Below are 27,382 nucleotides of genomic sequence, written 5' to 3' on the forward strand. Positions count from 1 at the left end.
CAGACTGCAGAATCTGGGCATTATCTCTTCAGTATTGTCTAGTCAGTGGGCAGCACCTTTAGTTATTGCAGAGAAGACTAATGGGTCACTTTGGATCTGTGGTGATTTGAAGTCTACCATTAATACCAAAGCAGATTTTGATTTGTAACCAATCCCTAGGCAAGAGGAATTGTTGGCGGGATTGGTTGGAGGTCAGTATTTTTCAAAAGTTGATCCCCATGACGCATATTTTTCAGTTACCTGTTCATAAGTCCACAATACAGTTTCTAGTGATTAATGTGCTTTCTGGCATGTACAAATATAACAACAGGTTGCCATTTGGGATCTCTAGTGCTCCTGCAATTTTTCAGAGGTATCTAGCACAGCTCATCTAGGGCATTCCTAATTGTGTGAATTATTTGGATGATTTGTTAGTTACGGGAGACACGTGGGAGCAGCACTTTCACATTATATGACTGCTGTTTGAGGAGCTGGGAGCCAATGGTCTATGTTGTTGTCTCACGTAATGTAGTTTCTTCCAGCCGAGAGTCAAGTATTTGGGCCACATTAAGTAAAGATGGGCTTACACCCACACAAGACTGTAATCACCATTGTTAATTTACTAGTGCCTAAGAATTTCAAAGAATTGCAGTCTTTCTGGCAACGTCAATTATTATGCCAAGTTCATTCCAAATGCTGCTTGTATTTCCCACTTGCTTAACCAGTTATGTGTGGAAGAGCTTTTGTGCAACTTAAACAGAGTCTTAGGTTGCCTCGTTTAGTGAGGTTCCAGCCAGGCAAACTGTTAACACTGGCCACAGATGCATTCAATTGTGATGTTGCTGCTGTCCTGTCATATAAATTTGTCAATGGAATGGAATAACTTACTGCATTTGCATCTAAGATGGGGCACTCAGCACAGTGAAATTATTCAGAAATTATTTATAGTGTCTAGAAGTTCCTTATCTACCAAGTTTCATCTGATTATGGATCAAAAAACTTGCTGTCATTTGGTCCCCATGCAAACCTTCCGGATGAAACAGCACAACGGCTGCAGCAGTGGGTGTTGTCTCTTTGTAACTACACTTATGACATTTAATATTGAACTACCACACAGCACTTAATGCCCATGGCCCGTCTCACTTGCTGTGTGGCCCTGATGCCAATTTTGACAGACATGAAACCCTGCGTTTTGCCTTGAACACGAACCAGCGGCGCACCCTTTATGAGATTCCCATTACGGCAGACCACGTAATGGCAGAGACAAACCAGGACCCTCTCCTTCACAGGGTGTTGTCCACGGTGCAGTGGGGCTGACCTTACTTTTGCCTAAAGACGTGGAACCAATGGAGTGCACTTATTTCTCCCTCAGGCACAGACTTAATGTTAGAGAAGGAGTAATACTGTTAGCATATTTCAACTCCTCCACACTATGCATTGGGGAATGTACCGCATGAAAAAACTGGAGCTGCGTCACTTGTATTGGCCGAGCATAGATGCTACCATTGACTGTATTGTCTACAACTGCCACTTCTATGTGTATGACCAGTCAGTCCCAGCAGAGCATTTTAACTCGCGGACCTGGCCTGTACTTTCATTCTGCCAGCCCCTTCAAATTGTAGTGCGGATGTCCAAAACACCCTTCAGGGTCACAGTCTGGGCCTTATCTACCATCTTTGTTATAGAGGGGGCTCCAGACCTCCAGACAATGGCCACTACTTATGGCTTTGGCGTTTTTTTTTTTTTTTAATAGATGTAATAGTATCAATCACCTGACCACTGCCTCCTACCATCTGGTATCCAGTTCAAAAGCCAATTGGTTGGTCAGGATGTTCAAGTTGTAGATGGAGAAAGATCTTCACATCGACAAACTCAGGGATGCACTCACTACCTTCCTGGCCATATACTGGTCCACCTATGTCAGTGGACACAGCCCACTGAGATTTTGCATAGGTGCCAACCATGTAGCCTATTTGATCTCCTGAATATGGAAGTGCAGGCTTTGTGTTCCTACTGTATTACTGAGTTGGGTCTCATGTCAGGGCCCACTTGTTTGGCATAAATCCTGGGTGATCCCAGGCCAGTATGGTCGGCAGTAGGGGGAGCGACGCAAGTTCGAGGTGGCAGGCAGCCAGGAGCAGCTGGTCCGTCGCCGCAATCACCTCCACCCACAACGTGACTCGCTGCCCCCGAATACTCTTCACGCACTGATGGGACCTTCTCCTTCCCCCTCTACCCTCTGTCCCAGTGCAAGGCACCTAGGGGAATCAGATACTGACAAGTAAGTGATTGGAGCCAATGCAGGCGGACCCCTGCCTCCTATCGTACCGCGTACTGCTTCTGTTTTTATTACTGGTGCCGCTCGCTCTAAACAATTGTGAGACTGTGCATGTTCTCGGGATGAGGTGTGGAAGGAGCATGACCAATTGGTGCTACCCCCATTGCATGTAATGGCCACTTCCCTGCGGGTCGATTTTAATTGAGCCCCACAGGTCAATCCTGGGCCTCAATCCATGCAGATGGTGCCACATCCCATTTGAGCATGTGGCACTTGGGCCACTGGCAGGGGTTCCTGCTTTGCCTATCCCTGTCCTCGACACAGTCAACATACGTGCTGATTAAACGGTGGGAGCGGTTTTGTAACAGACAGTGATTTGGATTCCCTGCCTAGCAATGATATGGACATGTCAGAGGTACTAAGGCTGCAAATGATGGGTGTGGGCTGCCATTGTAAAGGGAGCTGCTGCTGAGACGTGTGTGTCATGTGGTGCCACCCAGAGGTAACTGTCTGCTGCTGAGCCTGTGGCCTGGGCTCATGGTGCAGCTCATTCCTTGCTGTACTTTGTAGCTATTCATGTTGCGCCATTGCAAAGCCGAGTTGACTCTGTGCCTGTTCTCGAGTGGGTGCTGATTTAGAAATGTGGTGTTGCTATGCTGACTTCGCTTTGTGCTGGACTTGTTAGTGCTTTGTTCACTTCGTGAACTGTCTATTGAGGATTTTTAGGAACTTGTGCTCATTTCTCTGTGATTTGATGTACCCACCAGAGCAAGTGACAATAAACAATTTCTAACTTCATGCTATCATGGTTTTGGGGTCTTAGCCCATTTGGGGTATTAGCCCATCATCAAGTGTATCTGAAATCTAGCAGTAGTAGGACGTCGTGACAATGCCCTAACAACTAATAGACAACCATCTACCATAGGAGGACCATCAAACAACATCCCAAATTGTGACTACAAACAGCTCCAATTTTCAATCACAGCCTGGGAAAATTTCTGTTGTCCCGAAATTGCCACTGGGGATGCATACAGTCAAATGCTGATACAGTGTGGCTGTGTAGCCTGTGCAGCTATAGCAACCAGACAGAATGTTGGAGCTCTTTGCAGCCACAATTTGGGATGTCTGACGATCCATCTACAGTAGACATTTGCCTATCAGTAGTTAGGGCATTAACATGATGTCCTCCTAGTGTTAGATTTCAGATACACCTGATGATGGGACTAAGGCCCCAAAATCGTGGCAGTGCATAGCAATTTCTGTTGTGCAAGACTTTGGTCAATAAAGTATTTTTTTTACCACTGTGGTGGATTTGTTTACCATCTCCATGTATACACCCATATCAATAAGGTGAGCACAAACTGTGGATGTCCTATTAAATAGTAAGACTACTATAGACTCAAATTACAGAGTGAATACTGCGTATATGTTCCCAAAAGTGCCACCAACACTCTTGCTTGAGGCTGAGACTGGTTTTATGGTTCAAGTGTAATCATTTAAAGCAGACTCATTAGCTGAAAGAAGAGCACACTTTTGAGGTTGAGTGCACTTTCCTGCACAATGCTTTGGATAGGGCTGACATAGTAATCAAGATTGCTGACTACTGTGTTCATGTTTCACAGCTGTCAAATAGTTTGTGTACCAGCTGACAGAGGTGCTGTTGTTCATCACTGGCAGTTGATTTGTTGTGTGTGTTCCTTGAGACATTCTGTGAAAGTGACAGTACAAGAACTTCCTTGTCAACAAGCAGATCTCTACGCGTGCTAATCTAATGCAGAAAACTAGTCTGAAGTGCTTGCAGGGGATCTTCTGTGTTCTGCCTACGTTAATAAAAGTTTATTATTCCTGGTACATGAGTGTTTGCATTTCATCTGCTGTTTTGGTTGAGTTGCTTGAATACATGAAATTAATTGGCTCAGATGGTTAACTCTTGTCCACATAATGACAAGTCAGTTTTAGACTAGAGGACTTCCATAACTCTTCTCCTGATAATTACTGAGTATTGTTTCCCCATTTGGAGTCAGCAGCAAATAATATCAGTTAAAGAGAGAGCGAGAACTTTTAAAAAAGCGTGGGAAGCATCATAGGTTGTTTAACAGTACAAGAGCTATGCATGAATTGTCAGTAGACTCCAGAGAGAGATGCTCAAGAAAATTATTTACTATCACAAACGTGTGCAATTATCTTGGAAAAAGGAACCTGGGCTCAAGAAAAAGCTTAAACAATGTAGTCCTGCACCATCAGCTTTGGTGTTGTAAGAAACGGGTTAATTTACTTTTTTTAGCAGCAGTGTCAGCAGCAGCAGAAGAGTAGAAAGAAATAAAAAATAAATATTTTTTGATGTAGTGTACCTTTATATTAGGGTTGCAAGATGTTAACTTCCGTTTACTGTAGTAGCTATTTATACCTAGTGCAAGCTCCACTTCTTTGTAAAGCATAACAAATACTTTGACACCATTTTCCTGCAAAAGAAGGTATTTATTAATTAAACATACACTTGATGTGAAATTCTTAAAGAAGGTACCCTTACAGTGCAGAAATAGTTATCAATTATGTGCCAGTAAGTAACCAAGATATTAATAATGGGGACATTTACTGAAATCTAACAATTAGTGACGAGTAACACATAATGGTGTAACAAGGCACATGCAGAAATTTACCCAAAAAGGGGTGGGGGGACAGGAGAGGATATATATTTTTCAACCATCCTTGGAATTGAGAATCTGAGAATCTCATTGATTTTTGCCTGTTGTCAATCAATATTGATACTGACGAGATATTGGTCCTATGAGTTCCAAGACTGAATCAAAATCTCTACAGTAGTTTCTCAGAGCAGCTTGGACACACAAAAAGAAGCAAGCAGGGGAATTCAGTTTATATATGTAGAGAGAGGAAATTTAATAAAACATTTTTTATTTATTTACTTAAACATGGCAACAACTTACATTTTTGTATTTCATGTTCATGTTCAAATGGCAATATACACATTTTTGTATGATATAACTACAATTTAACAAGTTTCACACTTTTTACTTTACTTGTACTGCGAAACCTTGCTTCTTGCCAAATTTCATGATTCTAGGTCAACAAGAAGTACCCTACAGGTTTTGATGAGCAAGTTTTTCAGTATCAAAATATGTGGCATAAATGGCTGTACTTTTTGATTGAAGTGACTTCTTGTTGTTGTGGTCTTCAGTCCTGAGACTGGTTTGATGCAGCTCTCCATGCTACTCTATCCTGTGCAAGCTTCTTGATCTCCCAGTACTTACTGCAACCTACATCCTTCTGAATCTGCTTAGTGTATTCATCTCTTGGTCTCCCTCTATGATTTTTACCCTCCACGCTGCCCTACAATGCTAAATTTGTGATCCCTTGATGCCTCAGAACATGCCCTACCAACCGGTCCCTTCTTCTTGTCAAGTTGTGCCACAAACTCCTCTTCTCCCCAATTATATTCAATACTTCCTCATTAGTTATGTGATCTACCCATTTAATCTTCAGCATTCTTCTGTAGCACCACATTTCAAAAGCTTCTATTCTCTTCTTCTCCAAACTATTTATTATCCATGTTTCACTTCCATACATGGCTACACTCCATACAAATACTTTCAGAAACGACTTCCTGACACTTAAATCTATACTCGATGTTAACAACTTTCTCTTCTTCAGAAACGCTTTCCTTGCCATTGCCAGTCTACATTTTATATCCTCTCTACTTCGACCATCCTCAATTATTTTGCTCCCCAAATAGCAAAACTCATTTACTATTTTAAGTGTCTCATTTCCTAATCTAATTCCCGCAGCATCACCTGATTTAATTCGACTACAGTCCATTATCCTTGTTTTGCTTTTGTTGATGTTCATCTTATATCCTCCTTTTAAGACACTGTCCATTCTGTTCAGCTGCTCTTCCAGGTGCTTTGCTGTCTCTGACAGAAATACAATGTCATCGGCGAACCTTAAAGTTTTTATTTCTTCTCCATGGATTTTAATACCTACTCCAAATTTTTCTTTTGTTTCCTTTACTGCTTGCTCAGTATACAGATTGAATAACATTGGGGATAGGCTACAACCCTGTCTCACTCTCTTCCCAACCACTGCTTCCCTTTCCTGCCCCTTGACTTAGAAGCTTAAAATTTTTACACCACCAAGGGACCATAGAGCCTAATGTGTGAATGAATATGAATGTGATATAAATACTAACAAAGAGATAGAGGGGCTGGCCAGTACTTACCTCAGCTCAGTACAGCCGATAGATACACATAAAACAGAACTGAAAATTTACATTCCTAGCTTTCGGAACTTTGTTCCTTCATGAGGGAGGAGAGAGGGGAAAAAAGGGAAGAAGGGAAAGTGGATTCAGTTACTCACAACCCAGGTTATGAAGCAACAGGGAAAGGTAAACAGGGAGGGTAGCAAGGATGGAGGCATGGTTGTCAGAGGGAAGCAGAAAAAGGCAGAACTGAGAAAATCCTATGGGCTATCAACAAAAAAAGCAATAAGTCAAAAAAGACTCTCAAAAGTGGAAATGCATATAAATACAGTGTATTTAGTTTCACTTTTTGGCTTCCCTCTGACAACCATGCCTCCATCCTTGCTACCCTCCCTGTTTACCTTTCCCTGTTGCTTCATAACCTGGGTTGTGAGTAACTGAATCCACTTTCCCTTCTTCCCTTTTTTCCCCTCTCTCCTCCCTGATGAAGGAACAAAGTTCCGAAAGCTAGGAATGTAAATTTTCAGTTCTGTTTTATGTGTATCTATCGGCTGTACTGAGCTGAGGTAAGTACTGGCCAGCCCCTCTATCTCTTTGTTAGTATTTGTTTCACATCTTATATGAGATTTTCCATTAATCATTTAGATCACCTATATGAATGTGATATATCTACCCATTCCTCAGAAAAAGGGTTCTTAACAGTTAGACAGACAGACAACAATGCAATCATACAAGGGTTCCGTTTTTACATATTCAGGCGTGGAAAACTAAAAATTAAATAACTGAAATTGAAACAGAAAAAGGCAGAACTGAGAAAATCCTATGGGCTATCAACAAAAAAAGCAACAAGTCAAAAAATACTCTCAAAAGTGGAAATGCATATAAATACAGTGTATTTAGTTTCACTCTTCTCCATTACATATCTTCCAAAAATTCATTAGGATGCTTTTAACCAGTTTTGTCAGGGAAACTTTATTTTCGCTGCTGTCAAAAACAAATCAGAGGAGTTTCTTTGGTTGAGAATAGTAATGCTGAAGGACTAGTATCTCACACAGATACCAGTCAAATGTAAGGATTCTAAAAGAATGAAAGGGGTTAGGGCTTACTGTTCCCTTCATGACAAGTTCATTAGAGAGAGAGAGAGAGAGAGAGCGCATAAACTCGCATTGGGCAAACATAGTGAAGGAAACAGGCTATGTTCTTTTCAAAACAAATCATTCTGGCATTTGTATAAAGCAGTTACAGAGATTTAAACACTGATCCTCCTGAATATGATCTAGTGTCATCTCGCTCAATATATTGAGCAGAGATAGTAATTGCAGTCTGACGTTTTATTACCGAGACCAATATGTCATGTGTAATAATGTTGTACTGGGATTCAGCTGCTAGATGAAAGGCAGAAGACAACCAACAAGACCACAGCAGTCGTGAATAGAAGTATTGTAAGTTGCAGGTTCTATATCTACTTTTCGTCACTGGGATTTAACGCTAATGGAAGGTCGGTTATAAGAGACAGAAAGCTACACAATTCTGGCAAAGAAGAGTGTTGTTACATTGAAGGAACTATTCCACCTTCCATGTAGAATGGTTTATGAAATCAGCACAAACTAAAATAGATTTGACAATTCTGGATTCTTCAGAGTTTCCTGCTAAACAGACCTATAAGGACACCACACATTTTTAACATCCTTTGTACTCTATTTGTGTTACCACAGGACTGGAACCTTTACTGATACTATTACAATGTTAATTTTTGTTTGTGTGCATTAACATAATAGTTAATATAATTCAACTTTAAAGAGAGACAAAATAACACTCACAGCTTTCCTTGTTAGTATTTTATCCAACCTCCATGTGTCTCCTGCTATTGCAGGCCTTTTCATGTGAATTTCGGGACTAAGCCACCAGTCTGCAATGAAAATTTCTTCTTTTGCTGCTTCTAAGGCATCCGCCACTGCACTCATGTAGGAACATCCATCGACAAACCAAGAGACGCTGGTGGTGGAGCGTATTGGAGCAAATGAGTTGAAACGATTCTTCATGGTGAAGTCACGTGCTGCAACCGCAAACACACTTTATGTACTGAATAGAGCAATGTGCAGGTAAGATTACACTAAAGGGCACTGGAAGACCTTGATCAAGATGAGAAATGTTTAAACTGCGAAATGAACTTTACACTATCTGAGGAATAACATTTAAGTTTTTGCAAACATCAGTACTAACAAGTGACATTACTATTGTTTTAATATTTGTTATTGTTAAGCCAGTGACAGGACAGAAATTTGCCAAGTAGTTTGTTTACAGCAAGAGTTAAAAGATACAGCATAGTGAAAAAAATCAAAATTTCACTTGAATGCTTTCACTTAGTAATTTTCCAAAATTTTCATAAAGGCCTAGCTCACCAACAATGCTTCTAATTACATTATTGACATTTGGTAATCAATCTCCTTCAGAAAAGACTGTTTGCAATTGGTTTGAAGACTTTTGTTGTGATCACACTTCAATCAGTGATGAATTTTATGAAGGTCAATTGAATTCAGTTTTGTTCCAAAAAAACGTGAATCCCAAGTGCCTTATAACTGACAAGGATCAGTGTGTGCTTACCATGATATATAGTCATTCTTAGGCAGTACATTAAATTTCGCTGAATATTTAAAGTTGTCAAAAAGATCTTTTCGCAATGGATTCCATACAGTTTGGCTGAAGCTCAAAACCAGGCTCATATCAATTGGTATAAGCAAAGGATTTAACTGAGGAAATGGAAAATTCATTTCCAACTTTGTAATAGGGCATGAAACTTGGATAATTTGCACAAACTGGAAACTAAAAAGCAAACAACTGCCTGGGTGTTCCAAGATGAACTGAAACTAATGAAAGTGGTCCATTGAAGATCAACTGTTATTTTGATTACAATGGGTATTTTTCCCTATTGCTTTACAGGACGGAAGAACAGTTAATGCTAAATGTTAACTAAACAAAGGAATATGAAGAAACAATTTAAAATTTTACATCATTCAGCATTGTGACAGTGCACACTGTCAAAACAGCACAACTGCCTCTTTCATGGAGGAAAACACTGAATTAATGTGGTATGCCCTTATTGACCTGAATTGTCATACAAAAAAACTTACTTTTGTTCCCTTATATCGAACAAAAAATGTGTGGACAACGATTTTCATCATCCCAAGCAGCTGTTGAATCCTTCCAAAATCATATTTTTAAGGGTATAGAATTTGAGTTGAAAAAATATTTCCAAAATTGGTTCAAATGCATGCAATAATTTATAAATCTTGAAGGAGAATATTTTGAGAAACAATAAAAAATGTTTTTCTTTTGTTTATGTAAAGTTTTAAAAGGTGGTCCTCATGATGGCAATATACAAATGATTAGTATTGCACAAACCTAAATACTTTGATTTTGAGAATTAAGTTTGGTACCAAGCCTCCATGTAATATAACCTTCATTAAATGTTATGGCATGAAACTGAACTAATCCTAGGGATCTCCCACCACATCACTTATGAGAGTACACTGCAAGTGCTTGGCGAAGGACTACCACGAACAAATCAGTGAGTAATCTTAGCCCAGACATGTTTGATGGGTGACACGATGGACAAAAGTGTAGGTTCGGGAAGCAGTGATACCTACTGTTCATCAAAGAAAGTGTTCACAATTTTTGCCACATGTGAACGGGGACTGTGCTGTTGATATATGCTGTGCAGATATGCCTCAAGGATGAGCAATAACTGAGTCTAAGAAACTCCCAGAGTAGCAGTTGCTGTTCATGTTGCCCTCAATATGAAGGATCTGTTATCACACATTTTTCTTAATTGTCCACCAAAAATATTGTGTTTGCCTGATACATCACTTAATAGCACAAGGCACCTTTTGCAATCACAACATTAGTCTATTAGGTGTGTCGCAACATCTGAAGGACAAACTGGTTGGTTGGTTGGTCGTTTTGGGGAAGGTGACCAGACAGCGAGGTCATCGGTCTCATCGGATTATGGAAGGTCGGGGAAGGAGGTCGGCCATGCCCTTTGAAAGGAACCATCCCGGCATTTGCCTGGAGCGATTTAGGGAAATCATGGAAAACCTAAATCAGGACTGCCGGACGCGGGATTGAACTGTCGTCCTCCCGAATGCGAGTCCAGTGTCTAACCACTGCGCCACCTCGCTCGGTGAAGGACAAACTGAATTGGAAGTTACACAAAAGTACTACAGTGTGTCACCCAGCATGGTAGAGCTATTGTTCACATGTCCATTACTATCTGAAATATTTGTGGTTTTTAAGCAATGGAACATGTCAATGAATGCAAGCTTCCAGACCAAATTGCAGCAGACTGTGTGGCACCATCAGTGCAGACAAGTCCACACCCAATACTCGACAAAACTTTATGGTTCATCATGGTCACAAAGGCAAGATAGTAGTGGTCATCCCATACTGTGATCACAGTGTATGGTGCAGTAGCTGCTTGGCATTACTTATGACTCTCTTCTATCTGGTGGTGTCACATATGGATCACAGTCATAGCAACATGCTCTTTATAAAGCAAATTGCACAGTACAATAATTCTATTCATTTAATTTATTTAAATTCATTTTGATGCTTATTTTGTGCACCCTGAAGCTGAGAAAAAAATCTACTCACCGAGCAGCAACAGAAGCAGGAGAACACACACACACACACACACACACACACACACACACACACACACACAAAGATACTGAAATTTGCAAGCTTTTGGAACCAATGGCTCCTCCTTCTGGCAGATTGGTTCAAGGAAAGGAAGAGTGGTGAAGGAAAAAGACTGGTGAGAAGTAGGACTGGGAAAGTTTGGAAAAGTCACCCAGAACCATGCATCAAGAGATTTACCAGACGAGGTTTGAAAACCTGAGAGCATAAATATGGAAGATAGGGTAATATGAAACACATAGATTACACACAAGAAACATTATGCACGAGTTAGTAAGAATGGAAAGCTAAGTGCATTTTATCCGGCAGAAGTGGGAGGAATGTGAATAGGAATTGTTACTGAGGAGAAACACCGAGACAAAAAAATTAAGGCCAGGTGGGTGGTGAGAACCAAGAACACATTTTAATACCAGTAACCATCTGCTGAGTTCTGAGGAACTGGTGTCCGGGGGAATAACTGAAGATAGCACGATGGTGAAACAGGCACCAAGACTATAACTGTCATGCTGTAGAGAATGTTCTGCAATATGATAATGTGTACTGCCAGTATAAATCCTCTGCCTATGCCCATTCATCCTAACTGGTAACTTGATGGTAGTCACGCCAATTTAAAAGGCAGGTCAGTGTCCATGTAACAGTTGATACACAAGTTGCTTCGCAAGTGGCTCTCCCTTTAATAGCATATATTTTGCCATTGTTGTTTTGTTTTGTTTTAAAGCACAGAAACAACTAGGGTCATATGCAACCACGTCAGAACTGTAGAACACGAAGACAAAGAGAGAGGAGTTAACAACGACTATAAGTTAATCCCAAGTGACGGAAGAGAAGACAGGTGAAAGCAGGGACAAGGCAAAAGGTCTGTAAAATATGTCATAGAGCAGGGCTTCGCAACCTTTTCAGCTGGCGGACCCCTTCTTCAGTCGAAAATCGATGGCGGACCCCTAGTCAGTCAAGAGCACAGTAACTTTATATTTCAGAGCAAAACCCATGGGAACTGAAAGCTTCTTAATGCAAGTGCCATGTTCCCAATGAACCCCCCCACCCCCCGAAGTATCAATAGTCTTTGGTTTAGAGATGAATCAAAACAACTTGAAATTAACGATCCAATTTGAATTCCCACTGTATCCAGACACTTACTAGTGGATTTACTCCCTTTGTTCAACACACTATAGCCTGATTAAAGTTACTTGGTAATTGAAATTTCATATGATGGAGCTGTCTTCCTCCAAGAGCAATCAATTCACGCCCAAACTGTTCGCTGTTGACAAGCTGCCGCGTATGGTCTGTTCACTTCCACTATTTGGCTACTGTTGTGTAAGGAGAACCCATATTACGTAACAGTCGTGTGCGTGCGTGTGTGTGTGTGTGTGGTTTTTCGTGAAATCTGAAGAAAAATGTTCAAATGTATGTAAAGTCTTCCTTTGCTCGTCCTCCCTCCTCATTCATTTCAACTGGAAACTTCCCCTGTTGTGAAGGCGATGGAGAAACTGCACCCTTCTTCAATGATCCTGACTTCGGCCACCGATCTATGTTAGAAGTAATAAACTGGTCAAAAATCGACTTATGAAATAGGTAGTGCACTGACAAAGTAAGTTTGACATTTAATGATGCCTGGGGCCGCATACATGCCAGCGAGAGCTGTGATTGGTCGACAAAGCTCGCTCCGCACATGCGTAAAAGGTTTCAGCACATCTAGTGCCATGAGCCGGTGCAGAAACGACCCCCGTATTGTTGCTAAACTGTCGATCAGAGAAGCCGTATTCTCCGGCACTAAACTGTGTATATGTTCTCACTTAGGAACCGCAAAGGCTGCTTGGGGATACGACTTGAAGTAAAAGTGCACATGTTGCTCACACACACACACACACACACACACACACACACACACACACACACACACACAAAAAAAAATTTTGATGAATTTGATTTTCACATTTTTATTCAATAATTTTTCTCATTAATTTGCACGATTTGGTGGAAAGTGGCCGCGGTCCCCCTAGAATCAGCCGGTGGACCCTTAAGGGGTGCGCGGACCACAGATTGGGAAGCCCTGTCATGGAGAAATGAAGTCCTGAACTAAACATTAAATGGCCTTTGTCATACTGCTACACTTAACAAATGCCGATGCCTAAAACCACAGTGCCGGATGTGCAACCTAGCCAAAATAATCTCCTCACAGCGAAAGAGCCGAGAGGAGGTCGTCCAAGCTACTGGGAGAGGCTTAATAACCCAGAGCTTGTTCCGGTGAAGGGAGGACCAGTGGTGATGCCAAGGGACACCACCAATTGACAGATGGCAACACAGAGATCATCAGAGGGAATGTAAGAGCTAGTGAGCTGAAGTACAAGGACTGCAGCCTTGGCAACAGTATCAGCAGCCTCATTTCCTATCACAGCAACATGACCAGGAACCCACATAAACATCACAGTGGCTCCATAAAGAGTGAGCAAGTGACAGCTTTCCTGGACCTGTTGTACTAAGGGATGGATGGTATACAGCACACAGAGGCTTTAAAGGGCACTTAGAGAGTTGGAGCAGATGACGCAATTGAAAAGCCTGTGTCGCCGGATGTACTGCGTGGCACGATACAGGGCGAAAAACTCTGCTGTAAATACTGAACAGTGTTTTGGAAGCCGATACTGAAAAACATTGGTGCCAATGATGGCACACTTGACATCAAGGTCAGTCTGAGAGCCATCAGTGTACACAAAGGTACTATCGTGAAGTCCCGTGCAAAGGTCGTGAAACTGACGGTGATAGAGCAATGCTGGAATAGTGTCCTTAGGAAGTGAATCAAGGCCAAAGAGAACACGGGCTGCTGCAAGAAGCCAAGGTGGTGAAGGGTCCACACCCACTGGGAAAGTGGCAGGTAGCGTGAAGTTAAGCTGCAAGAGCAAGAGCTGAAAGCGAACTCCAGGAGGTAACAGAGAAGAGGGACACGCCCCATACTGGTGATCAAAGGAGTCATCAAATAAGGAGGTATAGGATGGGTGGCCACGCATGGCAGACAAACAGTACGCATATCTGCCAAGGAGAAAGTCACGGTGGTGGCACAGCGGTAGTTCGGTAGCTTCTGCATACAGACTCTTAACCGGGCTAGTGTGAAAGGTGCCAGTGGCCAAACGGATGCCACGATGGTGGATAGTATTAAGACGGTGAAAGAGGGATGGATGTGCAGATGCACAAACGAAACACCCATAGTCTAGTTTCGAACGAGCAAGAGACCAGTACAAATGGAGGAGGGTGGTGTGATCTGCTCCCCAGGAAGTACCACTGAGGACACTTAGGACTCTGAGGGACCACATACAGCAAGCTGTCAGGTAAGACACGTGAGTGGACCAAGAAAGTTCTCTATCGAGCATGAGCCGCAGGAATTTCATAGTATCAATGAATGGAAGAGCAACAGGCTCAAGATGTAAAGATGGTGGAAGAAATCAATTGCGCAATCAGAAATTCACACACACGGCTTCCTCAGTGGAAAAACTTAAGCTATTGTCGATGCTCCGTAGTAAAGACAATCGAGACATTGCTGAATATACTGCTCAATGAGACAGGTCCATAGACAAATCGTGAACAAAAAGGGAGCCGGAGATGCCCAGTGGTAGACAGGTCATTATAGCGTTAATGGTGATACCAAAGAGGACAACGCTCAGGATGGAACCCAGAGGCACACGGTTTTCCTGGATAAAGGTGTCCAACAATGTAGAATCCACACATACCTTGAAAACTCAGTCTTTTAAAAATTCCTGAAGGAAATGGGGCAGGCAGCCATGCAAGCCACACGTGTAGAGAGTAAGGAGAATACCAGTCCTCCAGCAGGTGTCCTAGGCTTTCTCCAAATCGAAAAACATGGCAACAGTCTGGGATTTCCACAGAAAACCATTCATGACACAGGTGGATAAAGTGGCAAGATGGTCAACTGCAGAACGCTGCGCTCGAAATCCACACTGTGCAGTGGTTAGTAAAACCTTGCAAACACAGTTGGTGAGAGAAATGGGGCAGTACCTAGAAGGAAGGTGTTTGTCCTTACCGGGCTTAGGTATGAATGTGACAGTGGTTTCATGCCAGTGTCCGGGAGACGTGCCCTCTGCCCAAATGCACAACAGTGGGTGGGGATTATGACCTCTGCCCAAATGCAGTTGTATGTATGAAGCAAAAAGTGCTTGCCTGCAAGAGAAAGGTGCTGCAGTATCTGAATGTGTACAATGGATGGCCCTGGGGCAGAGGAATGGAATGAAGTGAGAGTATGATATAGCTCCCTCATAGTAAAGGCTACATTGTAGCACTCACAATTCTGGGAAGAGAAGGGTATCACCCGAGTCTCCTTCGCTCATTTCCGATGGAGGAAGGCAGGAAAATAGTGGTAGGAGCTCGAAATGTCAGCAAAATGGAGGCCCAAGATGTTGGAGATAGCAATAGGATCCACTTTGACATTGTCTGCTATTGTCAGGCCAGAAATTGGGAAATGGATCTTGGTCCCAGAGAGCCGCCAGAGGTTGGCCCACAGGACGAGAGAGGGAGTGGAGCTGTTAAAAGAACTAGTGAACGTAATCCAGATAACTTTTTTGCTATCCTCAAGAATGCAACAACACTGTGCATGCAACTGTTTATAATGAATCCAGTTTGCCATTGTAGGATGGTGGTTAAAAATGTGGAGAGCACGTCTCCACGCGCGAATGTGTTGCGGCACACCTCATTCCACCAAGGGACCAGGACATGGCGTGGTAAAGACGAACTGTGAGGAATGCAACACTCTGCAGTAGGGATAATGTTCTTAATATATTCCACCTGGTCATCACAACTGGGGAAATATTGTTTGTCGAAAGTCGCCAGAGAGGAGTAAAGCCTCTAGTCGAGAGCAAGCCTGCCATTTGGGAGTGATCGTAGGTGGGGTAGGAGTCAGCAAATGCATAGCACATGGGAAATGGTTGCTCAAGTAGGTGTCAGAAAGAACAGATCACTCAAGACGATGGGCAAGCTGGGTACTGTGGAAGGATAGGTCCAAATGGGAATAGGCATGCGAAGAGTCGGAAAGAAATATGGGTGCTCCAGTATTAAGGCAGAAGAGGTTGAGTTGATTGAGGCCAGCCTAGAGGGCACCTCTTTGACAAGTTCTGAAAGAACCCCAAAGGGGATGGTGTGCATTAAAATCACAGAGCAGCAGAAAGGGGTGAGGTAGCTGCCCAATAAATTGGAGAAGTCTGCATGGTGACACTGAATGACAGAGGGATGTAAACTGTACAAAGGGAAAAGTTAAAGTGAGAAAGGAAAAGGCGAACTGCAACAGCCTGAAGGCGGGTAGTCAGGGAGATGGGTTGACTATGAATATAATCCCGTATGAGAAGCTTGACTCTCTCATGAGATGGAATGTCGTACTCAGAGGAAAGTTCACAACAAACAGGAAAGAAATGTGAGAGCTCAAAACGGTCATGAGGATGCAATTTTGTTTCCTGGAAGGAAGAGACCAAGCACTGGGATTCTAAGAGCAGCTGTAAATCCTCTTTGTTTGATGGAAGACCATGGATGTACCTATGAAGGAGAGCCATAATGAGGAAAGGGGAGGAGGGAGAAAAGGAAGGGGTATCACCTTGGTGGTTGCTAAGTGCCAGCCTTCAAAGACTCACTGTTACACAGTGCAGACGCTGGAGGATCTTGCTCCATGAGATCTACACAGGTGTCGGCACTCTCCCTCTTTTGATGTGCAGAGTCCAGGACAGATTGCCTTTGCTTGACTTCTTGAAGCCTTTCCGGTTGGCAGAGGAAGCCTCAGATGTTTGTTGGCGGGAGGGACATACGAAGTCTTTGTGGAAGTATTCCTTATGTCCTTTCTGGCCTGCTGGTCGGGTAGCAGGTGACTTCGCCCCAGGAGATGAATGTTTGGTGGCTTGTTGCACAGCTGGAAGAGGAAATGGTGATGCTACAATGAAACTGGGCAATTTCACAACCTCAGTGATGAATTTGAGGTCGCATGTCTGCGTGGCCATGTCCTTCATGGAGCGAGATGCAGTAAGAACAGCACTTAAGCACCAGATGGTAGAACGCAGTGTTTGCAACTAGCCAATAACTTGCGAACGACCGGGTAAGGCACTTTTTCCTTTTGTAACGTTCCCTGGCAAACTCATGTTATTAAAGAACAAGAGTTTATTTGTACCATATACGCCGCTCTGGGCAAGTTGTATATATCGTAATTATTGAACAAAAATATTACTGAATGTGGTGTAAAAGACATTTGTTATTCTCCTTATATTTTTTGGTTGTAATATTTCTCTGTATTTAGGATAGGAATTTTTCTGTATTTATTATGTGATTGTAAAATGTGCCAGTATTTGCGATAGCAGAGATATGTTGCCAGAAGAGAATAATATCGTCAATTTGCAAAGAAATGTTAATAGTCAGCAATACTATTTAAGCACAATGCATTATGTATTCTTTGGTCTTCTCTGTTCAGAAGTCATTGCGGTAGGACACTGTGAAAGAGTTTTTTACGAATGGGTAGACTTCTTTTGTCTCTGTCTGGACTTAGCCGCCATTAGACGATGCGTTACGAATTAATGTGAGTTGTATTGTTGTTTGATCTAAATATATTAGAGTTTATCAAAAGTGTGAATTATTTATGTAAATTAGCTTGCCCACGTCATCTATAAAATTTCTTTAAGAATTTTTCAGCATTTTTTAGCGGTGTTGCTGGGCTGTGCCGCGACCAACAATAGCAAACCCGTAAATCGGGAACAGATGCATAAAAATCAATGGTGAATTAAGAAATTGTTGTTCTTTTTCAGTGATCCTGTGGCTGATAAAATTTGAATTAATTATACGTTTGTGCATTCGTAGGCGGATAGCTAATGTTAGTTAACATTGAAATTTAAACAGTTTGGTTCTTTCAAAATATCTTAAATGTGTAATGAAGTAGGTTTGATCAGTGATAAATGTCGGCTTGGCAATAATTAAAACATTTTCTGCTAATAGAGGTAATCTTGTGTTCTATGGCTAGTGCCGGGATAAAATTCAGTAAAAATATTTAACAAAAAACCCACTGCATCTGGAAAGTGTATGCCAAGGCCGAATGATTTAAAGGACTCAATTCTCAACCTAATATTCTTAACCAGTTCATATGAGTTCACGTAAATATTATTTTTTCTTTAAATATACGTAATTCTTAAGAAAGTAAAAATTTTTATTACCACACGAAAATAAGAGAGTGGTTCTACAACAAAGTTCGCACGAAAGAAAATTAACTTAAAAGCAAAAGATAAAATTTATTATTCTTCTTTAACGAAATTTCAAATCAATTCCATTCACTTCGACGAATTCGTTAAACTTTACCCAGATCGTCTGAACAGCCCGCTCACTGAGATACACGGGATAATCTTGAGAGGAGGCAGCATGGTTGTCATTGCAGTTGACACAGCGGGGAGGAGGAGGCGGACAATTGCCCTCATGCACATCCCTACCACACGTTACATATTTGGACAGGTGACAAGAAGACGTTTGAGTGTGGTTGAAACAATGACGCTGGTAGCAGCGCATTGGGTTTAGAATGTGTGGTTGGACTGTGATAACTTCATAGCCTGCTTTGATCTTGGAGGAAAGCACCACTCTGTCAAAGGTGAGGAAGAGTGTGTGTGTGTGGGCACTAAGGATGCAATTACTTTTTCATCACCCGATGGATGGCAATGATGCCCTGATCAGAGAGGTATGTTTGGATTTCTGCCTCAGTCAGACAATTGAGCAGCCTAGTGTGAACAGCACTATGGGAAGAATTCAAAGTTCTATGGGCCTCAAGACGAACAGGATAGCTGTGGAGAAGTTAAGAGGCAAGTAGTCTCCAAAAGCAAAGTGCCACTGCGTAAACAAAAGCAGGAATTCACACGGCCGGCAATTGCATCGACGCTTTTCTGCATTAGAAATGGATTTACCGTTGCAGAGGACTGACCATCTTCAGTATATGAAACCATGAGGAACTATGGTGCAGCTGGAAGGGTCTTTGAATCAGGAGCTTCATTCTGTTTATGTTTGGTAGACATGGACTGCAAAGACGATGATTGGCTCATTGCGAGAAAATTCCCCATGACTGCCAGCGTCTCCGATGGCACGCTCCTACCCCCTCAGAGGCAAGCCTCTCCTGCCTTAGGTGATTGTTCACATCTCAGGTCACACCTCCTGATAACCTGACAGAGGTACCAATGGGCAATTTGGGAAGATAGCAGTTCAGGCAATTTCCCCTTCTTGGGACTGGCCTGTACCATGTGGTATGTGTGAACCCTACCAGTTGACCCGGTGCTGGGAATTGGGTGTTACCTAGTCCCCAGTCACACATTAGACATATGGTCAGCCTTCAGGAGCACACAGAGAGGAAGAAAAAAAAGAGGAACCTTAATCATCAAAGTGGAGGATGGATAGGAAAAGGTGAGCAAAGAAAGACATGTTCCCTAAGGGAGGGGAAAAAGAGCAGCAAGAGGATAGACATGCAGCATGGAAGCAAAAAGATCAAAAAGATGCTGCATTTCAGGTGATGGTTTAAGGAAGTCATAGCCTTGTCAAAGCAGCTAATTAATACATTCGCGACTTGGATAATACTGAGTGACAAGAGGTGTACTCCTAAGTTGTTTTTTGGAGAAATCAGCAGTATCAGGTTTGGAATTGATGGACTAGGAAATCTGCTTTTGAACTAGACTTATGGGGTAATTTCATCCACTGAAGGGTGAGATGAGAATGGTCGTGTACTGCTGTAAAGAGTCTGCATTTGAATAAATAAATAAATACTTTTTCTCTTTTATGGTGGGAATGTTTGACATTGAAAGGATAGCAACTGTCAAAATATAAGTAATGTTATTTGTTAGTATGTTTAATGTGAGCAGAACTGTACATAGCTGACCCTCAGTGAGGATGAGGTCAACATCAACAGAAATGGCCTGAGATTCAGAATATGACTATGTGAATTTTAACTTGGAGAATGTATTTAGAGATTCCAAGAATTCTAACAGATCACCTTCACCAGGAGCCCATATGGCAAAGATGTCATCAATGTATATAAACCAAACTAGGGGATGAAGGCTTTATGAATCCCGGGAAAACCCCTTCCAAGTGACCCATGAAAAGCTTGACATAGAAAGGAGCCATCCTGATTGCCACATCTGTGCCCCTGAAAATTTAGCATATATATCTGTGTGAAAGTTTATAGTTGAAATACGCTCACTATTTTTAAATACTTAAATGTTGCTATCTGACCAGAGTAGAGCTGGCCATTGACAGTGAATGTGGAAATACCGACTAATGCATTAAGAATGGCCAATTTTGGTACTGTAGTAGGAGGCTATTAGAAAATGGAGGAGACACTCACTCACTTGACAAAAAAGAGCAAACAAACTTATATCAAACAACAATCCTAAGTACAGCAATTGTTTTAAAAATCTGAACTCCCCCCCCCCCCCCCCCCACCCAAATAGCAGTACAGCTATAATGTGCTACATGTAACTGTACAAGTGTCTGTGTAAACTGTAGCTTGAAAAAGGATTAATTTGAATGCGAGCAGGGTTTTGTCTTGTTTTTGTGCCTCTACTATTCAGTTATCATTACTCCTAAATTATTTATATTATACAAGAATGTTTCATGCCACATTGAGTAAGTCATTTTCTGTTTTGATGATTACTTGTGAGACCCTCCAGGTTTAATGTCAGTAAAACGTTTTCTCTCAATATCAATGGAAGTACCAATAATTTCTTTTACATAGAAAAAATGTCTTTCATTGCTCTTAACTTATTTTTTGGGCTTTACTCTTCAAAACTAATAATGTTGTAATTACTTTAAATGCAGATGAGATCTTTAAGCTTTTCTACCCACTTCTATCTCTTAGAAAACAAAACACAATTGTCTACATCTACATGCTTAGTCTCCAAGTCCCATGCAGTGCATGGTGGAAGGTACCTTTTACCACTATTAGTCATCCCCTTTCCTGTGCCACTTGCTAATGCTGTCAGGGAACTGTCTATATGATTCTGTATGAGCCCCGATTTCTCTTATCTCGTCTTCACAGTTCTTATGCAAGATGTATGTTAGTTGTAGTAAGATTGTTCTGGAATCTGCCACAAATGATAGTTCTATAAACATCATCAATAGATTTTCACAAAAAGAATGTCTTCTTCCCTCTAGGGATTGCCACTGAAATTCACAGAGCATTTTTTAATACTTGAGTGTTGATCGAACTTACTGTTAACAAATCTAGCAGCATGCCCATGAATATCCAAGTAAACACAATGTATGAATATAATAGAAAGAAACATTCCACATGGGAAAAATATATTAAAAAATAAGGATGCTGTGACTTACCAAACGAGGAAGCACTGGTGGATAGACACAATAAAAAACACACAAATTTCAAGCTTTCACAACGTGTGTGTGTGTGTGTGTGTGTGTGTGTGTGTACCTGTCCCTTTTCCCCCCTAAGGTAAGTCTTTCTGCTCCCAGGATTGGAATGACTCCTTATCCTCTCCCTTTAAACCCACATCCTTTCGTTTTTCCCTCTCCTTTCCTCTTTCCTGATGAAGCAACCGTGGGTTGCACAAGCTTGAAAATTTGTGTGCATGTTTGTGTGTTTTTTATTGTGTCTATCTACCAGCACTTCCTCATTTGGTAAGTCACAGCATCTTTGTTTTTTAATAAATACAATGTATGTTATGCATAATTCACTATTATGAATTCGGAAGTTTTTTCTCTGGTGACAAAATATAGCAGAACAATTAGAGATAATTTTCTTGTTCTCCACATTTTTAGTCTATCAAAAGCACGTAAAACAATTTTTGTATCTAAATGCATCAAAAATACAGAAACCAGAAGCACACAGGTGAATCCACCTATTTGAATTTTCTGCACTTTCTGTACAACACAGAAAGCCCAAGAATCTTAACTAAAAGCTCAGTCAACACTAATGTTAGGCAAGGCTTTTACTGAAAATGAAGATCAGCTGCAACAAGATGCTGTGTACAAATATTCTTTATTTTCTGAATGACCATCCAGTAATGTCATATTTTTCAAAATTTGTAATTCCAAAGCTAGACATCTAAGGAAAAAAAATCTATATTTAAAAATGTGTATTTGTAAGAATACTGTGAGCTTGCTGCTAAAGTAGTGACTGGGAAGGAACATCATTCTCTGTCACTCACATTGTCTTCTGTAACTGCCAATGAGAACCCTTCAACTCAACACGACTGCAAATGCATATAGCTGTCAGATTGACTTTTAACTGCAGCTGTCACTCAAGAAGCATTGTATTGAAGCAATAATTACGAACAGATATCTATTGCTAACAATGTTTATGTGAGAATGTTTCACTCAGTTCACTCACCTACATCTGAACAAGCAACATATGTTCAATGTTAAAACTATGATTGCTACTTAACAACAGTATTGTTGGATCTCAAAGGAGAGAAAAATCAAATATTCTATTTGCTGAACATTTTAGCAGTTCCTGTGAATAAGACTAAAGGAAGACTTGAACTGAAAATTTGGTCAATGAAATTGCATCACACAAAACCACCAAACAAGAGGAAAAAACTACAGGTAAGGATTAGAAGAGTATCCTTGTGATCTGTGTAATATACTACATCTGTCTGGGCTACTAAAGAAAGTACATTGTGGTCATCATTTTGAAGATATAATCATCCTGTCATCTGCAGAACAGCAGAGGGAGAAATTAGTAACACACCAGAATGTGCGTGCTCTTATTCTAAAGTCGATAAAATGTTGAAAAGGCTGGAAATTATATTGATGAGTGAACAGTTGTTCACTGAGATTGTGCTTATATGCAGTTTAAATATAACTTTTTTCCTTGTTAAACAAAGATATGAAATAGCATAGATTGCTACTCACAACACAACACAACACACACACACACACACACACACACACACACACACACACACGTGAGGCTGAAGTGGGAGGAGGGATGCGGACAGAGGCAGATGGATGACTGGGACTAGTGAAGGTTGAGGCCATGGCGTATACAAAAGTGGAGGATGTGTTGCAGGGAGAGTTCCCACCTGCACAGTTCACGAAAGCTGGTTAATATTAATATGAACCACCAAAGTTATACTGATGCAATTTATTACATCACAATTAGTTTCATTCAAAAGATCATCATTATGTTACTCTTTCAACAATCTTCACAAGCAATCCTCACAGAATTGCACCAATATCATTACTTAAGAAGTCTAATAATCTCACGTAAGATTAAAGGCAAATTCTGGAACATGACAAACTGTCTTGACATTATGTAAAATAACTAGAATTCTTAAGTTATGATATTACCACATCTCTGAGGATTTCTTATGAAGTCTGTTCACAGCATAATTTGATGATTGTCTTTTGAACAAAACTGGTCATTAAATAATAAACGTGTATCAAAACAGCTGTGGTGGTTCTTATTAGTTAGAAACTTGTAAATATTTTGAACACTCTTCAAGCAAACTGGTTCTTATTAGTATTAAGAAGAATCAGCTGTGGAGCTCAAAAGAGAAAAGCTATACTATTTCTTTGCATTCAATTTGATGGCCAGCATGGCTAGGCTGCATGGACAGGACTTCTTGGTGTGGATTGTGTGGCAGCTGTTGAAACGGAGGTAGTGTCGGTGGTTAGTAGGCTTGAGGTACAGAGGTACTTATGGAATTATTCGTGAGGTGGAGCTAGTATCGAGAAAGATTATTTGTTGGGTTGAGGGGGATCAGGTGAGAAGGTGTAGAGGTTTTGCAGGAATATGGGTAGAGTGTACTTACCTTCTGTCTAGATAATGAAGACGTTATCAATGAATCAGAACCGGGAGAGGGATTTGGGATTCTGTACGGCTAGGGAGGATTCCTCTAGATGGACTGTGAATAGGTTGGCACAGAATGGTGCCATGCAGGTGCCCGGGCCATCTGGTAATTTGTTTTTGGATGATGCCTTCAATGGAGAAGTAATCGTGCATTATGATGTTTTCCTTGTGAATTGTAAGAGAAGTAAATTAGGAAAATTTTTTGTAGATAGGCTACTAAGAAATAGCATTTGATCTAATTATCATAAAGTGGGCATCAGTGATATAGAGTAGTACAGAGAAAGAAACAAGACCAAGCAAAGCTGCAGTCAGTACGTACCTTCTGCTGCATAAATACAAAAGTAAGTTTTATGGACTGTAACTACACTGCTAGAAGCGAACAGTCCTTAGCATACCAACAGGTCTGGCAATAAATTATGAGTTCCATTTTACCTTTAAAAAATACAGATACCAATTGCTTTCAAGTGGAGCAGATGGCAGCAACTGCTAACATTATAATCGTCTGTTCACCCAACTTAGCAATAAACAAATTTTCCTAAAATTAATATAGCGTAACTATAAAGTATATTCTATAAGAAATTTCTATTCCACAAGTTTTCATCTTAAGATCTACAATAATTTACCTTTGGCTGTAACATCCTTGAGAAAAGAGAGCCACTCCTTCCGATTTCTTCGAGACCAGCACTTCACAATTAGCTGCCTAAAATTAAGAGAATTACAATTAGATATGAATCTAGAAGCTGCAAAGGAAAGCTATGCTGAATTGTATAGAGACAGATGCTAAGTAATAACATGTGAAAACTTGAGTTGATGTGTTGCTGTTTTACATATTACCCTAGTGTAGAATTAATACCCTTTTGATATTTGAATGTTGTCTTTAGGTCACTTTCTTTAAAAAAAAAAAAAAAAAAAAAAACCACACACACACACACCTCTGAGAGCACTGATTGTGACAACAGATTTCTTGAGGCACTGAAACCAGAGAAAAAAAAAGTTTTGATGACAATGAAATTTAGAAAACCACCTAGCATTTTAACATAATGCAAAACACTTTAATCATAAGTATACAATTGGAAACTGAGATGGCATCCCATTGTGTAACACAATCTGTCAAATTAAAAGAATATACAGAATGCCCGAGAAGCCCAAAACATTTCTGGGATGGAGCTTTTTAATTCAAATGAAATGTTTACAATAATATGAAAGAACATGAATATAACATGAAAGAAGACACCACAATTCTTTGAAATCATTACTGTTGCTCGACATGACTGCACTCCATATTCTAACAGGGTTGCCATTTTTCCTCAGTGCACCTGAACATACGCTGGTGTAATTGCATTGTCGAAATGCATTCATGCAGGTGCCACAAATCCCCAATCTTCACTTTGTTCATCTGACTGTTGATGTGATCCCACACAAAGAAGGCCAAGGGCATTATATCAGTTGAGCATGCTGCCCATAACTGTGGTGAGCCTTGTCTAATTCAGTATAAAGGGAATATCTCACTGACGTAATTACACACAGAGAGTGCAAAATGTTGTGGGGCGCATTCCTGTTGAAACACCACAAAATTCTGAATGTTGTTGGCAAACACCTGAGGCTGCAGAAATTGGTCAAGCATGTCCAGGTATGATGTCAAAGTGATTGTTGCTTCAGCAAAAAACAATAGTCCATAAATGTGCTGTTGTGTGAGGCCCAGCATCACATTTAAATTTGGAGTGTTCCATTCCATTTCCAGGGCAATGTGCGGTTGTTCATCAGGGTATATTCTACTGTTGTGGCGACTGACGAGGCCACAGGAATGAAAGCCAGCCTCATTCCTGAACAGGATGTATGCCACCAAATGTTCATTATTTACTGCCCCAATGAAGTCGTGGCCATGCATACCCCATAGTCCTCAGGTTCAAGATGAGGAGCATCTGAATGCGATAAACCCTCTCCCCCCCCCCCTTTTTTTTTGTACAAAGCATAAGGTTTGCCACACAATGGACTCTGGGATGCCATATTCCTGGCTGACATGGTGTGTCTTATGATTTCCACAGTTTCCTATGACAGCTGCCCAGAATGTTTCTAGTCACAGACATTCCCAGTTCATTTGAACTTTTTGGCCAAACCTCTGATGGTTGTTCACACTGTTGCTTCCACATGGTAACATCAAGAAAACTGTCCTTGAAGCTCAGTAAAGGGCAGTCCAATGAGTCTCCATCTTATGATACCAATTTGTTGTTCTGTACCTGATAGGAACTTCTAGGGCACTCTTTATGAGCAGTGTTGTAGTCACTGAACGTAAAACAAAAGTTGAAATTGATGTAGTAAGTAATACTTCTACCACCTCATGTCACAAAAATGTTTAGAAAATTTGTGAAACTTGCAACACCCAGAAACAATGATCAGGAAGTAGTCAAAGTCAGGGAATATTTGTAACAATGTATGACAGACATATAATTACAGCTCCAAACAAATGGAGTGTACACAGGCTAAGCAACTTTCTTTCTCTCTTCCGTTGTCAGGTAGTGAATTGTGAAATGAATCAGTAGAGTGCTAGTCAAATAAAGTCAAAATATTAAAGTAAACTGCTTCAGAGTCCAAGTGGAGTGGAATGGAATGTTAAGCATCAGCAGGATATACTACTAAGATACTGCTGTACGTCTGGAACAAGTGGAAAGAAAAGTCATAGTATGGTGCCAAGGTGGCGCTGGACCACACAATGTGACCACAACACACAATTAACATTCTGCATGCATGGTCAGAGGACAGCTTTGTTCACAGTATTGGCTCAACGTTAGGCCACTGCAACAGTACAATGTGGTATTATTGGGGGATACCTGATTCTACCTGTCCTATACTGATGATCGCAATGTGTTGTAACGTTACCTTGAAATCACACTCTGGCAACCTATGGGACAAATGCTGTGTGCCAGACTTTGTGTCACCATTGGTTACTGAGGACAGTAACTACACCATGTAAGTTTTAGAGCCTCAAGAAACGTTCCTCTACTAAATGCCATATTTCAGCAAGACAATGGCACGCCATGTATAATGATGAATGTAAAAGTGTTCTTGAAATAGAACAGGCTTCTCTGAGCTGGAGCTTTGCCTGACATATCACACTTCTGACCAAGTCTGAGGTGTGGTTGGCTGACAACTATTTCTCATGGTTTTCCAGCAATTCTGCTTTTTGGATTCAGGCACAAGAGGAAAGTAAATATCTCAGCTTAGCAGTGGAAGACTGCTATTTTTACTTCAGAATTGCTTTTACTTTAATGTAACTCACTTTGAAGTAAATACAATATGTCCAGTGAGTTATGTCCAACTATGAAGTGCAATAGTGGAGATCTGCAAAACATGCACTTGTCATCGTAGTCATCCTCATCGTCACCGTCACCGTCACCGTCACCGTCACCGTCAC

At 41.0% G+C, this 27,382-nt stretch overlaps 1 protein-coding gene across 3 annotated transcripts in view; it reads right to left on the minus strand.

Annotated features, from left to right (window-relative positions):
- Positions 1-27,382, minus strand: part of LOC126473596 (phospholipase D1) — a 182,442-nt gene that overhangs the window by 91,899 nt on the left and 63,161 nt on the right. For all 3 annotated transcript variants that reach the window (XM_050100744.1, XM_050100743.1, XM_050100745.1), the window contains 3 exons: positions 24,594-24,670; positions 8,291-8,526; positions 4,609-4,719 (listed from right to left, as the gene is read on the minus strand). In XM_050100744.1, the coding sequence (XP_049956701.1) occupies positions 4,609-4,719; positions 8,291-8,526; positions 24,594-24,670 (424 nt within the window). The remainder of the gene's footprint in view (positions 1-4,608; positions 4,720-8,290; positions 8,527-24,593; positions 24,671-27,382) is intronic.

The sequence above is a fragment of the Schistocerca serialis genome, chromosome 4, assembly GCF_023864345.2.
Source record: "Schistocerca serialis cubense isolate TAMUIC-IGC-003099 chromosome 4, iqSchSeri2.2, whole genome shotgun sequence".
Lineage (NCBI taxonomy): Eukaryota > Metazoa > Arthropoda > Insecta > Orthoptera > Acrididae > Schistocerca > Schistocerca serialis.